General features: G+C 38.4%; 1 protein-coding gene across 1 annotated transcript in view; it reads right to left on the reverse strand.

The window, feature by feature from the left end:
• Nucleotides 1-16,596, reverse strand: part of RNF175 (ring finger protein 175) — a gene marked incomplete at its 3' end in the record, with an annotated part of 75,624 nt that overhangs the window by 23,041 nt on the left and 35,987 nt on the right. Inside the window, 3 exon segments of the mRNA XM_082653399.1 lie at nucleotides 773-880; nucleotides 12,317-12,405; nucleotides 12,409-12,423. Coding sequence (XP_082509525.1) covers nucleotides 773-880; nucleotides 12,317-12,405; nucleotides 12,409-12,423 — 212 coding nt within the window.

Here is a 16,596-nt window from a genome sequence, read left to right on the forward strand (position 1 = left end):
CGTAGCTACATAGGCTAGTGGCTACTGTATTGGATAGCATACTTCTAGAGGTTTTAAGGAAGAAGATCTATAGAAGGAAATGACACTTCAGGATTTTGTGGAAGGGAAATTTGTAGTTCAGTAAGAACTACTTTACCATAAATGTCAACCTACTTTTTTGTTTGTTTGTTTGTTTAAATTTATTTATTTATTTGGCTGCATTGGGTCTTTGTTGCTGCGCGCGGGCTTTTCTCTAGTTGCGGTGATCAGGGGCTACTCTTCATTGCAGTGCGTGGGCTTCTCATTGGGTGGCTTCTCTTGCTGCAGAGCAGGGGCTCTAGGCGTGCAGGCTTCAGTAGTTGTGGCTCACGGTCTCTAGGGTGGAGGCTCTGTAGTTGTGGTGCGCAGGCTTAGTTGCTCCACGGCATGTGGGATCTTCCCGGACCAGGGCTCGAACCCATGGCCCCTGCATTGGCAGGTGGGTTCTTAACCACTGCGCCACCAGGGAAGCCCTGTCAGCCTGCTTTTAATGGTGATCTTTTAAACTTATAGACCACGTTTAGATTCTCTTTAAAGCTTATAATTTTTGCAAAACTTTTAAATCTGTGGGTTTTCTCTTCCTTTTCTCCTGGTTTTCCCCAGTGATATCTACGATACCAATGATAGGCCTATAAACAACGTGTGCATGGAAAAGTGTAGGGCCAAACGTGGCTTCCAGAGACAGAGAACTCGACCAGGTGAATGTTATAAGCAAGTGCTTGGAGATACGAATGTCTTAATTGGAGATACTTACTTGAAAAATAAATTGAATCCACACATTGTAAACATGGTAGCCGAATAACCCACAGCACCAAATGCACAGCTGACTTTTTGGATGAGAAGAAACCATTTGTAGACCAATCTGTGGAGTAAAAAATGGGGAGAAGCACAAAACACGATGTACTATAAAATATTTTACCTTTTTAGAACATTGTTATAAGTCAATTTTTAGTTTCTAAAATACTATTCATTATGCAATATACAGAACATGAGTATATTATATCAGCTAAACCCCATAATTATCTCGAGTTTTAATACACTATCAACAAGCAGTATATAAACAGTGCTATCATGCACATGTGTTTCTGTGTATATGCATATGTAAATTCATTGTGACTTATTTATGTTCCTCATGTAAAAATGGCCTTCAGGACTGGTTATTCTATATGGGACCCTGCCTACCTTCCTCTCCTCCTTTTCTCATTTGGCCCTAGGTTAGCTTAGAGTGGTTTTGGCAGGAGTACTTCGGAGGCAAGCAAAAGATGGGAAGAGAAGTCTAGAGGGGAGACCCCCAGGAGTTTCTCTTCCCTCCTGCTGCCCCAGCCCCAGGGCAGGCATCACCAGCCCTCACCCCATCGCCTCTCCACTCAAACAGCACCCCACCCCCCAGTCCTGGAGCAAGAGTGCTTCAGACTTGTTTTTTCTTCTATGTGGATGGGTTCTTTGTGTGTCCCGCACTCACCATGATGACTTCTAAGGCCTTTCCCTCTTCCCACAGGGTCCAAGTGGAGAAGGAAGAGTATAGAGAATGAGGGCAAGAGTGGAGATGATCTAGAAGGAGCCGTGTACCCTGTTCATTTCCCTCGTTCCAGGCAGTAAAAGCCCTTAGAAAAACTGCAGAAAGGCCACACGGCTGCTTTGTGCCTGAGAGAATGTGGAAAGAGGATGGAGGCACAGCTCCATTCCTGGGACACCGTGGTACAAGGACTCTTCCCACTGGAACAAGAAGAGAGGGTGGAAGGAGGAGGGCTGGGGGCCCCAGGCTTGGTGCCCAGAGAAGATAGGGGGTGCTGGCACATTGCACACAAGGGTGAACAATGGCAGGGGGCCCTGTTCGCCCTCAGCCCTTTCCCTCCTCATCCTCTTGAAGCCCCTCTCCTGCATTTCACCCCAAACTTCATTCAGAGTCTCCCTCGAAAGACCTGGCCCCCCCTTTTACCTCTGACCCCTGGAGCCCTGTCCCCAACTCTCACCTTCCCCAACTTCCTCCCTGTTGGAGACATTGCACCAAATGCTTATGTTCTATGGTATTACTGATGCAATGTTTCAGCGTTATTTTTTAAAATTTTTATTGAAGTATAGTTGACTTATGATATTTTATTAGTTTCAGGTGTACAACATAGTGAGTTGACATTTTTATGCATTACGAAATGATCACCACCATGAGTCTGGTTACCATCTATCACAATACAAAGTTATTACTATATTATCAACTATACAGGCAGACCTCGCTTTATTGCACTTTGCAGATACTGCGGGGGTTTTTTTGTTTGTTTGTTTTTACAAATTGAAGGCTTGTGTCAACCCTTTGTCAAGCAAGTCTATATGTGCCATTTTTTCCAACAGCATTTGCTCACTTTTTGTCTCTGTGTCCCATTTTGGTAGTTCTTGCAAGATTTCAAACTTTATTATTATTATATTTGTTATGATGACCTGTGATCAGTGATCTTTGATGTTACTATTGTCATTGTTTTGGGGCACCACAAACCACACCCATGTAAGATGGCAAACTTAATTGATAAATGCAGTGTGTTCTGACTGTTCCATCAACTGGTCATTCCCCCATCTCTCTCCCTCTTCTCAGGCCTCCCTGTTCCCTGGGACACAACAATATTGAAATCAGGCCAATTAATAACCCTACAATGGCCCCAGTGTTCAAGTGAAAGGAAGAGTTGCGTGTCTCTCACTTTAAATCAGAAGCTAGAAATGATTAAGCATAGTGAGGCAGGCATGTCAAAGCAGAAGCAGGCTGAGAGCTAGGCCTCTTGCACCAAACAGCGAGCCAAGCTGTGGATGCAAAGGAAAAGTACTTGAAGGAATTTAAAAGTGCTGCTCCAGTGAACACAGAAATGAAAGTGAAACAGCCTTATTGCTGATGTGGAGAAAGTTTTATTGGTCTGGATAGAGGATCAAACCAGCCACTACATTCTCTTAAGCCAAAGCCTAATCCAGAGCAAGGCCCTAACTCCCTTCAATTCCCTGAAGCCTGAGAGACGTGAAGAAGCTGCAGAAGAAAAGTTTGAAGCTAGCAGAGGTTGGTTCATAAGATTTAAAGAAAGACGCTAGCTCTGTAACACAAAAGTGCAAGGTGAAGCAGCAAGTGCTGTTGCACCAGGAAGCTGCAGCAAGTTATCCAGAAGATCTAGCTAAGGTAATTAATGACGGTGGCTGCACTAAACAACGGATTTTCAATGTGGACAAAACAGCTTTCTATTGGAAGATGCCTTCTAGGACTTTCACAGCTAGAGAAGAGAAGTCAATGCCTGGCTTCAAAGCTTCAAAGGACAGGCTGACACTCTTGTTAGGGTTTAATGTAGCTGGTGACTTTAAGTCGAAGACAATGCTCATCTACCATTCTGAAAATCCTAGGGCCCTGAAGAGTGATGCTCAGTCTATTCTGCCTCTGCTCTATAAATGGAACAACAAAGCCTACATGGCAGCACATCTGATTGCAACAAGGTTTACTGAATACTTAGTACTCCTCAGAAAAAAAGATTCAAAATATTACTGCTCATTGACAAGGCACCTGGTCACTCAAGAGTTCTGATAGAGATGGACAATGAGATTAATGCTTTTATGCCTACTAATACAATATCCATTCTGCAGCCCATGAATCAAGGACCAATTTCAATTTTCAATTCTTATCTTTTAATAAGTACATTTCATAAGGCTATAGCTGTCATAAATAGTGATTCCTCTGATGGATCTGGGCAAAGTAAATAAAAAACTTTCTGGAAAGTATTCACCATTCTAAATGCCATTAAGAATACTTGTGATTCATGGGAACAGGTAAAAATATCAGCATTGACAGGAGTTTGGAAGAAGCTGATTCCAACCCTCATGGATGACTTTGAGGAGTTCAAGACTTCAGTGGAAGAAGGAACTGCAGAGGTGGTGGAGATAGCAAGAGAACTAGAATTCGATGTGGAACTTGAAGATGCGACCAAATTGCTGCAATCTCCTGATAAAATTTGAATAAACGAGGAATTGCTTCATGTGGATGAGCAAACAAAGTGGTTTCTTTAGATGGAATCTTCTCCTGGTGAAGATGCTGTGAAGACTGTTCAAATGACAACAAAGGATTTGGAATATTACATAAACTCAGTTGATGAAGCAGCAGCAGGGTGTGAGAGGACTGACTCCAATTTTGAGAGAAGTTCTATGTGGGTAAAATGCTATCAAACAGCACCACATGCTGCAGAGAAATCGTCCATGAAAGAGTCAATCGATGAGGCAGACTTCGCTGTCTTATTTTAAGAAATAGCCACAGCAGCCCCAGCCTTCAGTGGCCACCACCCTGATCAGTCAGCAGCCACCAACATGGAGGCAAGACCCTCCGCCAGCAACAAGAGTACAACTTGCTGAAGGCTCAGATGATGGTTAGCACATTTTAGCAATACATATTTAAAAATTAAGGTATGTACATTGTTTTTTTGAATATATTTCTATCGCACACTTAATAGGCTACAGTATAGTGTAAGCATATGTAGTGTAAACTTTTATGTGCACTGGGGAACCAGAAAACTTGTGTGACTCACTCTATTGTGAAATTCACTTTATTGCAGTGGTCTGGAACCCGACGCAAAAGGTATGCCTGTACATTGCATTCTTGTAACTTACTTTATAATGTGAAATTTGTACTTCTTTTTTAAAAAAATTATTTAATTTATTTTTAATTTTGGCTGCCTCGGGACGTAGCTGTGGCACATGGAATCTTCATTGAGGCATGCAGGATTTTTGTTGAAGTGCAAGCCCTCTTCATTGTGGTACGTGGGCTTCTCTCTAGTGGCGAGCAGGTTTTCCTCTTCTCTAGTTGTGACGCGCAGGCTCCAGGGTGTGTGGGATCTGTAGTTGTGGCATGCAGGCTTAGTTGCCTCGAGGTATGTGGGATCTTAGTTCCCCAACCAGGGATCAAACCTGCGTCCCCTGCATTGTAAGATGGATTCTTTACCACTGGCCCACCAGGGAAGTCCCAAAGTTTGTACTTCTTAATTCCTTTCACCTATTTCACCCATTCCTCCACTGCCTTCCCCTGTGGCAACCACTAGTTTGTTCTCTGTATCTATGACTCTGTTTGGTTATGTTTTTTCATTTGTTTGTTTGTTTTTACATTCCACATATAAGTAATATATGGTATTTGTCTTTGTCTGACTTTTAAACTTAGTATAACACCCTCTAGGTCCATCCATGTTGTCCAATCAAAATGCAAACTTCGATAATTTCAATGGCTGAGTAATATTCCATCGTGGGTATATACCCTATCTTCTTTATCCATTCAGCTATTGACGGACACCTAGGCTGCTTCCATATATTGGCTATTGTAAATGCTGCCATGAACATGGGGGAGCACACATGTTTTTAAATTAGTGTTTTTGTTTTCTTTGGTTAAATACCCAAAAGAGGAATTGCTGGGTGGTAAGGTAATTGTATTTAAACATTTTTTTAAAGAACCTCCATACTGTTTTCCATAGTGGCTCCACCAGTTTACAGTCCCACCCACAGTGCACAAGGTTCCCTTTTCTTCACATTCTTGCCAACACTTATTACTTCTTGTCTTTTTGTTAATAGCCATTTGACATGTGTGAGATAATATCTCATTATGGTTTTGATTTGCATTTCCCTGATGATTGATGTTGAGCATCTTTTCATGTGCCTGTTGGCCATCTGTATGTCTTCTTTGGAAAAATGTCTATTCATGTCCTTAGCCCACTTTTAAAATGGATTGTTGGTTTTTGATAGAGTTGTATGAGTTCTTTATATATTTGGAGATTAACCCCTTATTGAACATATCATTTGCAAATATCTTCTCCCATGCAGTAGGTTACCTTTCATTTTTGTTAATAGTTTCCATTGCTGTGCAAAAGCTTTTTAGTTTGATGTGGTCCCATTTGTTTATTTTTGCTTTTGTTGTCCTTGCCTGAGGAGACAGATCAAAAAAACATTGCAAAAACTGATGTCAAAGAGCATACTGCCTATGTTTTCTTCTAGGATTTTTATGGTTTCAGGTCTTACATTTAAACCCTCAATCCATTTTGAGTTTATTTTTGTATATAGTGTAAGAAAATGGTCTACTTTCATTCTTTTACATGTAGCTGTTCAGTTTTCCCAGTGCCATTTACTGAAGAGACTGTCTTTTCGCCGTTGTATATTCTTGCCTCCTTTATTGTAGATTAATTGACCATATTAGCATGGGTTTATTTCTGGACTCTCTATTCTGTTCCACTGATCTAAGTGTCTGTTTCTGTGCCAGTACCATACTGTTTTGATTACTATAGCTTTGTAGTATGGTTTGAAATCAGGGAGTGTGATACCTCCAGCTCAGTTCTTCTTTCTCAAGATTGTTTTGGCCATTTGGGGTCTTTTGTGATTCCATACAAATTCTAGGACTGTTTGTGAAAAATGCCATTGGTATTTTAATAGGGATTGCATTGAATCTGTAGATTGCCTTGGGTAGTATGGATATTTAAACAATATTAATTCTTCCAATCCATAAGCCCAGTATATCTCTCTTTTTGTGTCATCTTCAATTTCTCTTATCAGTGTCTTACAATTTTCTGACTACAGGTCTTTTACCTCCTTAGATAGGTTATTCCTAGGTATTTTATTCTTTTTGATGCTATGATAAGTGCGATTGTTTCCTTAATTTCTATATCTGATAGTTCATTGTTAGTGTATAGAAATGCAACATTTTTTTGTATTAATTTTATATCCTGCAACTTTACCAAATTCATTAATGAGCTCTAGTATTTTTCTGGTGACATCTTTAGGATTTTCTATGTATAGTATCATGTCATCTGCAAACAGTGACAGTTTTACCTCTTCCTTTCAAATTTAGGTTCCTTTTATTTCTTTTACTCTTCTGATTGCTGTGGCTAGGACTTCCAAAACTATCAATATGTTGAATAAAAGTGATGAGAATGGACATCCTTGTCTTGTTCCTGATCTTAGAGGAGAAGTGTCCAGCTTATCACTGTTGAGTATGATGTTAGCTGTGGGTTTGTCATAAATGGAATTTAGTATGTTGAGGTATGTTCCCTCTATACCCACTTTGTTGAGAGTTTTTATCATAAATCAATGTTGAATTTTGTCAAATGCCTTTTCTGAACCCATTGAGATGATCATGTGATTTTTATCCTTTGTTTTGTTAATGTGGTGTATCATGTTGATTGATCTGTGGATGCTGAACTGTCCTTGCATCCCTGGAATAAATCCCACTTGATCATGGTGTATGATCCTTTTAATATATTGTTGAATTTGGTTTCCTAATATTTTTTGAAGATATTTGCATCTATGATCATCAAGGATATCGGCCTGTAATTTTCTTTTTTGGTAGTGTTTTTGTCTGGTTTTGGTATCAGGGTATTACTAGCCTTGTAGATTGAGTTTGAGAGTGTTCCTTCCTCTTTAATTTTTTGGAATAGTTTGAGAAGGATTAGTATTAACTCTTCTTTAAATGTTTGGTAGAACTCCCTGTGAAGCATCTGGTCCTGGACTTTTGTTTGTTGGAAGTTTTTGATTACTGATTCAATTTCATTACTAGTAATTGGTCTTTTCAGATTTTCTATTTCATCCTGATTCAGTCTTGGAAGATTGTATTTTTCTAGCAATTTATCCACTTTTTCTAGGTTGTGTAATTTGTTGGCAGATAATTGTTCACAGTAGTCTCTTATGATTGTTTGTATGTTTGTGATATTGGTTGTAATTTCTCCTATTTCACTTCTGATTTTATTTACTTGGGCCCTCTCCTTTTTTCTCAATGAGACTGGCTAAAGGTTCATCAGTTTTGTTTATCTTTTCAAAGAAACAGCTCTTAGTTTCATTGATCTTTTTAATTTTTTTAAAGTCTCTATTTCATTTATTTCCACTTTGATCTTTATTATTTCCATTCTTCTACTAACTTTGGGCTTTGTATAGTCTTCTTTTTCTAGTTCCTTTTAGTTGTAAATTTAGGTTGTTTATTTGAGATTTTTCTTGTTTCGTGAGGTTCACCTGTATTGCTATGAACTTCCCTCTTAAAACTGATTTGCTGCATCCCATAGATTTTGGATCTTTGTGTTTCCATTTTCATTTGTCTTGAGGTGTTTTTTGATTTCCTTTTTATTTCTTTGTTCACCCATTGGTCGTTTAGTAGCAAGTTGTTTAGTATCCATGTGTTTATATTTTTTCCAGTTTTTTTCTTGTAATTGATTTCTACTTTTATACTGTTGTGATCAGGAAAAACACTTGATATGATTTTGATCTTCTTAAATTTATTGACACTTGTTTGACACATGGCCTAGCATGTTATCTACCCTGGAGAATGTTCCATGTGCACTTGAAAAGAATGTGTATTCTGCAGTTTTTGGATGCAGTGTTCTATATATATCTATTAAGTTCATCTGATCTAATCATTTAAGGCCAATGTTTCCTTACTGATTTTCTATCTGGCTGATCTATCCATTGATATAAGTGGAACAGTAAAATCCCTTGCTCTTACTGTACTGCTGTCAATTTCTCCCTTTATGTCTGTTAATATTTGTTATATTGTATTTAGGTCCTCCTAATGTTGGGTGCATAAATATTCACAGATATTATATCTTTTTCTTGGACTGACCCCTTTATAATTTTGTAATGCCTTCTTTGTCTTTTGTTTTAGTCTTTGTTTTAAAGTCTATTTTGTCTGATATGAGTATTGCTACCCTAGCTTTCTTTTAGTTTCCATTTGCATGGAATATCTTTTCCCATCCTTTCACTTTAAGTCAGTGTGTTTTTAGATCTGATGTGAAGCCAACATATAAATGGGTTTGGGTTTTTTTTTTTTTTAATCTATTCACCCACCCTATGTCCTTTGATTGGAGCATTTAGTCCATTTACATTTAAAGTTCTTATGATAAGTATGTACGTATTGCCATTTTGTTAATTGTTTTTTGGTCATTTTTGTAGTTCTCTGTTCCTTTCTCCTTCTTTTAGTCTCTTCCCCTGTGGTTTGATGATTTTCTTTAGTGTTAGGTTAGAGTTCTTTTCACTTTATTTTTTGGTATTGTGGGTTTTTGGTTTGTGGTTCATGAGTTTCATATACATGTAACTATATATATATGTGTGTGTGTGTGTGTGTGTGTGTGTGTGTGTGTGTGTGTGTGTGTTTTAAGCTGATGGTCACTTATTTGAATACATTCTAGAAGTACTACATTTTTACTCCCCTCCAGCCCATGTTTTATGGTTTTGGCATCAAATTTTATATCTTTTCACTTTGTGTCTCCCTTAACTACTTATTGTAGCTATAGTTTATTTTACAAATTTTGTCCTTTAACCTTCATACTACTGGTGGTTGATCCACTGCCTTCACTATCTATTTGCCTTTACCAGTGAATCTCTTTTCTTTCACATATTTTCTTATGTCTAGATATGGCTATTTGTTTTCCACTTAAAGGAAACCCATCAACATTTCTTGTAAGGCTGGTTTAGTGGTGATGAACTCTTAGTTTTTGCTTACCTGGGAACCTCTTTATTACTCCTTCAATTCTGAACGATAACCTTTCTGGGAAGAGTATTCTTGGTTGTAATTTTTTTTTTCCTTTTAGCACTTTAAATATATCCTGCCCCTCTCTTTTGGCTTGTAAAGTTTCTGCTGAAAAATTGGGGGTTTCCTTGTAAGTCACTTATTTTTTCTTGCTGCCTTTAAAATATTCTCTTTATCTTTAACTTTTGCCATTTCAATTATGACATGTGTTGATGTGGATCATTTTGGGTTCATTATGTTTAGAATTCTCTGTGCTTCCTGGATCTGCATATCTGTTTCGTTTTCCAGATTAGGGAATTGTTCAGTCATTATTTCTTCAAAGAAATTTTCTGTCCCTTTCTCCCTCTCTTCTCCTTCTCAGACCCCTGTAATGTGAATGTTAGTATACTTGATGCTGTCCCAGAAGTCCCTTAATATATCCTCATTTTTTAAAATTCTTTTTTTTGTTGTTGTTCTGATTGGGTGATTTCCACTATTCTGTCTTCCAGGTCACTGATCCATTCTTCTGTATCATCTAATCTGCTGTTGATTCCCTCTAGTGTATTTTTCATTTCAGTTTTTGTATTCTTCAGCTCTGATTGGTTCTCTTCCTAACTATATGTTGAAGTTCTCACTGTGTTCCTCCATTCTTTTCTCAAGATCTGTGAGCATCTTTATGACCATTAACTGAACTCTTTATTGGGTAAATTACTTATCTCTGTTTCATTAGTTTTTTTTTTTTTCTGGAATTTTATCTTGTTCTGTTCTTTCATATTCCTTTGTCTCCTCATTTTTTGGCCTTTTGTATTTGTTTCTAAGAATTAGGTGTAATAGTTACCTCCCAGTCTTGAAGGAGGTGGCCTTGTGCAGCAGCACCCCTGTGTGGATTGTGTGTGCTGGACAGATTTGGCAGGCTGGCTGGGGCTGGAGTGGGCATGGGCTGGGGATTTCCTAGGGCATGCTGGGGCTGGGCTGCCTAGGCAGGATGGCTGGAGTCGGTGTGGGCTGGGGCCATTGCTATTTTAAAAGATACTGTGCTTCATTGAGTTCTGGTTAGAAGGGACCTTATGAAATATGATTTAAATGGGGGTTTGTGGGCTTGTCTGATAAATGATTTGTCATTTAAATTATTTCTATGATGAAATGCTTTCTCCACTTCAAACAAGTGACATACAAGAGTTATCTAGACAGCACCTTCTCCTATAGATGTAATCCTGCCTCATCAGAGGGCTCAACAATGGAGAGTTACTTGGAGCAGGAAACTCACATGGGCTGCACAAGGTGTCTGAAATCACTATGAGGCTGTCATCTCCAAAGGGAGACAGAAAGGGCTTTTGTGGTCTTTTTGCCACAGTGACTCCTTGGACCATCAGTCCTTATGACTTGCCAGTGATGAGCACTGTGGAGCATTGTTTAGTGCATCGAGACAAAGGCAGAAATTAATGTTGCCAAAAAGGGTGATGATGGGAAAAGTGGGGAAAGTGGCAGCTCTGAGAGGATATCCCCTCCAACCCTCACAACATTGGCAGCACCAGAGTGGGCTTCCCTGAACTCCACATGTACTTTCTGCCCATCTCAAGATTGTACCAGCATTAGAGGTGTGTCTGATTAATAACTGTTTAAACTGCAGGCTTTCTCTGTGCAAAGCAGCTGGTTGATATAATTAAGCCACAGCATGTTCTTGGGGCAGAGGCTTTGCATTCCAGTAGTCCGTGGCTTGATTCTGGGCTCCCTGGCTTACTACCTGTGGGACCTTGGCCACCCTATTTAGCATTTCTGAACTGTGATTGCCTCATTTATGAAGTGAGGAGGGTAGCACCGGATCCTAAAGCAGTCCCGAAGATTATGTGAGAAAATGTAGTAACACAATATGTCATATTGTTGTTATGGTTGTGTTATGTTTTCCAAATGTACCCCTCCCTCTCCCCACCCAAATCTTCCTGCTTATTGGCGGTATGAGTTTGTAAAGCCCATAACTTCCTTGCTACTCAGATTACACTGGACACAGATATGCTAGATTAGAAATTGTGTTGGTGTCAGAGCAGCCTCCACAAAGGGAAGCTTGGCCTTAAGTTGGAGTTGATGTGATGGAGCCCAGCTCTTTGTGGCTGGCCTGTGGCCTGTTTTTGAGCCTGAATATTGCATGACAGACAACCCAACTATAGTAGAGAGGAAACCCACTTCCCTTTCTCTGTTCTCTTTTCCACAGAGAAGCCCTGGTATACTATGGGAGTGGAACAGCCGGTTTTTAAATGGCGTTGGTACTGGAGACTCTTCTTGGGTTTGCCTTCTGCAAAAGTTTTGTGAATGATCTGATGGAATTATATATATTTCAAGAGGTTGGCAATGGAAATTAAAGTGAGCACTGGAATATTAAACTTCATTTGTTATGAGAGTAATAGCTTGTCTATTACTCATGATTTATCAGACATAAAATACATACATAGTTGTTAGAAGTACAAACTTCCAACTCTTGCTTTATGATAAAATGTATGTGATGTGACTTAGCATGGGATCCAATAAAATGCTGAGGAAAAAGTCAACATACAAATAGTGCTCTAAAAAATTTAAACAATAGTTTCACTTCTCTTTCTCCAGGCCTTCACTAGCTGATGTCTAAAATAATAAATTTCACAGACATGTTGGAATCACCATTAAATAGGAATGTGAATGCACAGCAGTAGAGCAAATCTCCAGTTTTGCTACAAAGGGTCAAAGAGGTGTAATACCCTCCTCCCCATCAGGAAAATGGATATTAAATATACTTTCTAATGGTTAAAATTAAGGGTATGGTGGGGAAAGAATGAATGGAATATATACTGTGGTGTTCTCCCTGAGAGGGGTTTTCGGGTAGCGCTGCAGAGGATGTAGCTGGTAATAACTGAGAACATTCCCCACATAGACAGAAATCACCACCAGTAAAGTTTCTTTTTTTTAAACATCTTTATTGGAGTATAATTGCTTCACAATGGTGTGTTAGTTTCTGCTTTATAACAAAGTGAATCAGTTATACATATACATATGTTCCCATATATCTTCCCTCTTGCATCTCCCTCCCTCCCACCCTCCCTAACCCACCCCTCTGGGTGGTCACAAACCACCTAGCTTATCTCCCTGTGCTATGCAGCTACTTCCCACTAGCTATCTATTTTACGTTTGGTAGGGTATATATGTCCATGCCTCTCTCTCACTTTGTCCCAGCTTACCCTTCCCCCTCCCCATATCCTCAAGTCCATTCTCTAGTAGGTCTGAGACTTTATTCCCACCTTACCCCTAGGTTCTTCATGACCTTTTTTTCCCTTAGATTCCATATATATGTGTTAGCATATGGTATTTGTTTTTCACTTTCTGACTTCACTCTGTATGACAGACTCTAGGTCCATCCACCTGACTACAAATAACTAAATTTCGTTTCTTTTAATGGCTGAGTAATATTCCATTGTATATATGTGCCACATCTTCTTTATCCATTCATCTGTTGAGGGACACTTAGGTTGCTCCCATGTCCTGGCTATTTCAAACAGAGCTGCAATGAACATTTTGGGACATGACTCTTTTTGAATTCTGGTTTCCTCAGGGGATATGCCCAGTAGTGAGATTGCTGGGTTGTATGGTAGTTCTATTTGTAGTATTTTAAGGAACCTCCATACTGTTCTCCATAGTGGCTGTACCAATTCACATTCCCACCAACAGTGCAAGAGTGTTCCCTTTTCTCCACACCCTCTCCAGCATTTATTGTTTCTAGATTTTTTGATGATGGCCCTTCTGACTGGTGTGAGATGAGATCTCATTGTAGTTTTGATTTGCATTTCTCTCATGATTAATGATGTTGAACATTCTTTCATGTGTTTGTTGGCAATCTGTATATCTTCTTTGGAGAAATGTCTATTTAGGTCTTCTGCCCATTTTTGGATTGGGTTGTTTGTTTTTCTGTTATTGATCTGCATGAGCTACTTATAAATTTTGGAGATTAATCCTTTGTCAGTTTGCTTCATTTGCAAATATTTTCTCCCATTCTGAGGGCTGTCTTTTGGTCTTGTTTATGGTTTAATTTGCTGTGCAAAAGCTTTGAAGTTTCATTAGGTATCATTTGTTTATTTTTGTTTTTATTTCCATTTCTCTAGGAGGTGGGTCAAAAAGGATCTTCCTGTGATTTATGTCATATAGTGTTCTACCTATGTTTTCCTCTAAGAGTTTGATAGGGTCTGGTCTTACACTGAGGTCTCTGATCCATTTTGAGTTTATTTTTGTGTATGGTGTTAAGGAGTGTTCTAATTTCATAGTCTTACATGTACCTGTCCAGCTTTCCCAGAACCACTTATTGAAGCGGCTGTCTTTTCTCCACTGTGTATTCTTGCCTCCTTTATCAAAGATAAGGTGACCATATGTGCCTGGGTTTATCTCTGGGCTTTCTATACTGTTCAATTGATCTATATTTCTGTTTTTGTGCCAGTACCCTACTGTCTTGATTACTGTAGTTTTGTAGTATAGTCTGAAGTGCAGGAGCCTGATTCCTCCAGCTCCGTTTTTCTTTCTCAAGATTGCTTTGGCTATTCGGGGTCTTTTGTGTTTCCATACAAATTGCGAAATTTTTTGTTCTAGTTCTGTGAAAAATGCCAGTGGGAGTTTGTTAGGGATTGCATTGAATCTGCAGATTGCTTTGGGTAGTAGAGTCATTTTCACAATGTTTATTCTTCCAATCCATGAACATGGTATATCTCTCCATCTATTTGTATCATCTATAATTTCTTTCATCAGTGTCTTATAATTTTCTGTATACAGGTCTTTGTCTCCTTAGGTAGGTTTATTCCTAGATATTTTATTCTTTTTGTTGCAATGGTAAATGGGAGTGTTTTCTTAATTTCACTTTCAGATTTTTCATCATTAATGTATAGGAATACAAGAGATTTCTGTGCATTAATTTTGTATCCTGCTACTTTACCAAATTCATTGATTAGCTCTAGTAGTTTTCTGGTAACATCTTTAGGATTCTCTATGTATAATATCATGTCATCTGCCAACAGTGACAGCTTTACTTCTTCTTTTCCAATTTGGATTCCTTTTATTTCTTTTTCTTCTCTGATTGCTGTGGCTAAAACTTCCAAAACTACATTGAATAAGCGTGGTGAGAGTGGGCAACCTTGTCTTGTTCCTGATCTTAGTGGGAATGGTTTCAGTTTTTCACCATTGAGAACAATGTTGGCTGTAGGTTTGTCATATGTGGCCTTTACTAGGTTGAGGAAAGTTCCCTCTGTGCCTACTTACTGGATGGTTTTTATCATAATTGGGTGTTGAATTTTGTTGAAAGCTTTCTCTGCATCTATTGAGATGATCATGTGTTTTTCCTCCTTCAATTTGTTAATATGGTGTATCACACTGATTGATTTGCATATATTGAAGAATCCTTGCATTCCTGGAATAAACCCCACTTGATCATGGTGTATGATCCTTTTAATGTGCTGTTGGATTCTGTTTGCTAGTATTTTGTTGAGGAATTTTGCATCTACGTTCATCAGTGATATTAGCCTGTAGTTTTCTTTCTTTGTGATATCTTTGTCTGGTTTTGGCATCAGAGTGATGGTGGCCTCGTAGAATGAGTTTGGGAGTGTTCCTCACTCTGCTATATTTTGGAAGTGTTTGAGAAGGATAGGTGTTAGCTCTTCTCTAAATGTTTATAGAATTCGCCTGTGAAGCCGTCTGGTCCTGGGCTTTTGTTTGTTGGAAGATTTTTAATCACAGTTTCAATTTCAGTGCTTGTGATTTGTGTGTTCATAGTTTCTATTTCTTCCTGGTTCAGTCTTGGAAGGTTGTGCATTTCTAAGAATTTGTCCATTTCTTCCAGGTTGTCCATTTTATTGACATAGAGTTGCTTGTGGTAACCTCTCATGATCCTTTGTATTTCTGCAGTGTCAGTTGTTACTTCTCCTTTTTCATTTCTAATTCTATTGATTTGAGTATTCTCTCTTTTTTTTCTTGATGAGTCTGGCTAATGGTTTATCAATTTTATTTATCTTCTCAAAGAACCAGCTTTTAGTTTTATTGATCTTTGCTATCATTTCGTTTTCATTTATTTCTGATCTGATCTTTATGATTTCTTCCCTTCTGCTAACTTTGGGGTTTTTTTGTTCTTCTTTCTCTAATTACTTTAGGTGCAAGGTCAGGTTGTTTATTTGAGATGTTTCCTGTTTCTTAAGGTAGGATTTTATAGCTATAAACTTCCCTCTTAGAGCTGCTTTTGCTGCATCCAATAGGTTTTGGGTTGTCATGTCTCCATTGTCATTTATTTCTAGGTATTTTTTTATCTCCTTTTTGATTTCTTCAGTGATCACTTCGTTATTAAGTAGTGTATTGTTTAGCCTCCATGTATTTGTATTTTTTACAGATTTTTTTCCCTGTAATTGATAGCATTGTGGTCAGATAAGATGCTTGATAAGATTTCAATTTTCTTAAATTTACCAAGGCTAGATTTGTGGCCCATGATATGATCTATCCTGGTGAATGTTCCATGAGCACTTGAGAAGAATGTGTATTCTGTTGTTTTTGGATGGAATATCCTATGAATATCAATTAAGTCCATCTTGTTTAATGTGTCATTTAAAGCTTGTGTTTCCTTATTTATTTTCATTTTGGATGATGTGTCCATTGGTGAAAGTGGGGTGTTAAAGTCCCCTACTATGATTGTGTTACTGTTGATTTCCCCTTTTATGGCTGCTTGTATTTGTCTTATGTATTGAGGTGCTCCTATGTTGGGTGCATAAATATTTACAATTGTTATATCTTTTTCTTAGATTGATCCCTTGATCATTATGTAGTGTCCTTCTTTGTCTCTTGTAATAGTCTTTGTTTTAAAGTCTATATTGTCTGCAATGAGAATTGCTACTACAGCTTTCTTCTGATTTCCATTTGCATGGAATATCTTTTTCCATCCCCACACTTTCAGTCTGTATTTGTTTGTCCCTGGGTCTGAAGTGGGTCTCTTGTAGACAGCATATATAAGGGTCTTGTTTCTGTATCCATTCAGCCAGTCTCTGTCTTTTGGTGGGAGCATTTAATCCATTTAAATTTAAGGTAATTATCGATATGTATGTTCCTATTCCCAT

This window comes from Grampus griseus (genome assembly GCF_964374135.1).
Source record: "Grampus griseus genome assembly, chromosome: 4".
Lineage (NCBI taxonomy): Eukaryota > Metazoa > Chordata > Mammalia > Artiodactyla > Delphinidae > Grampus > Grampus griseus.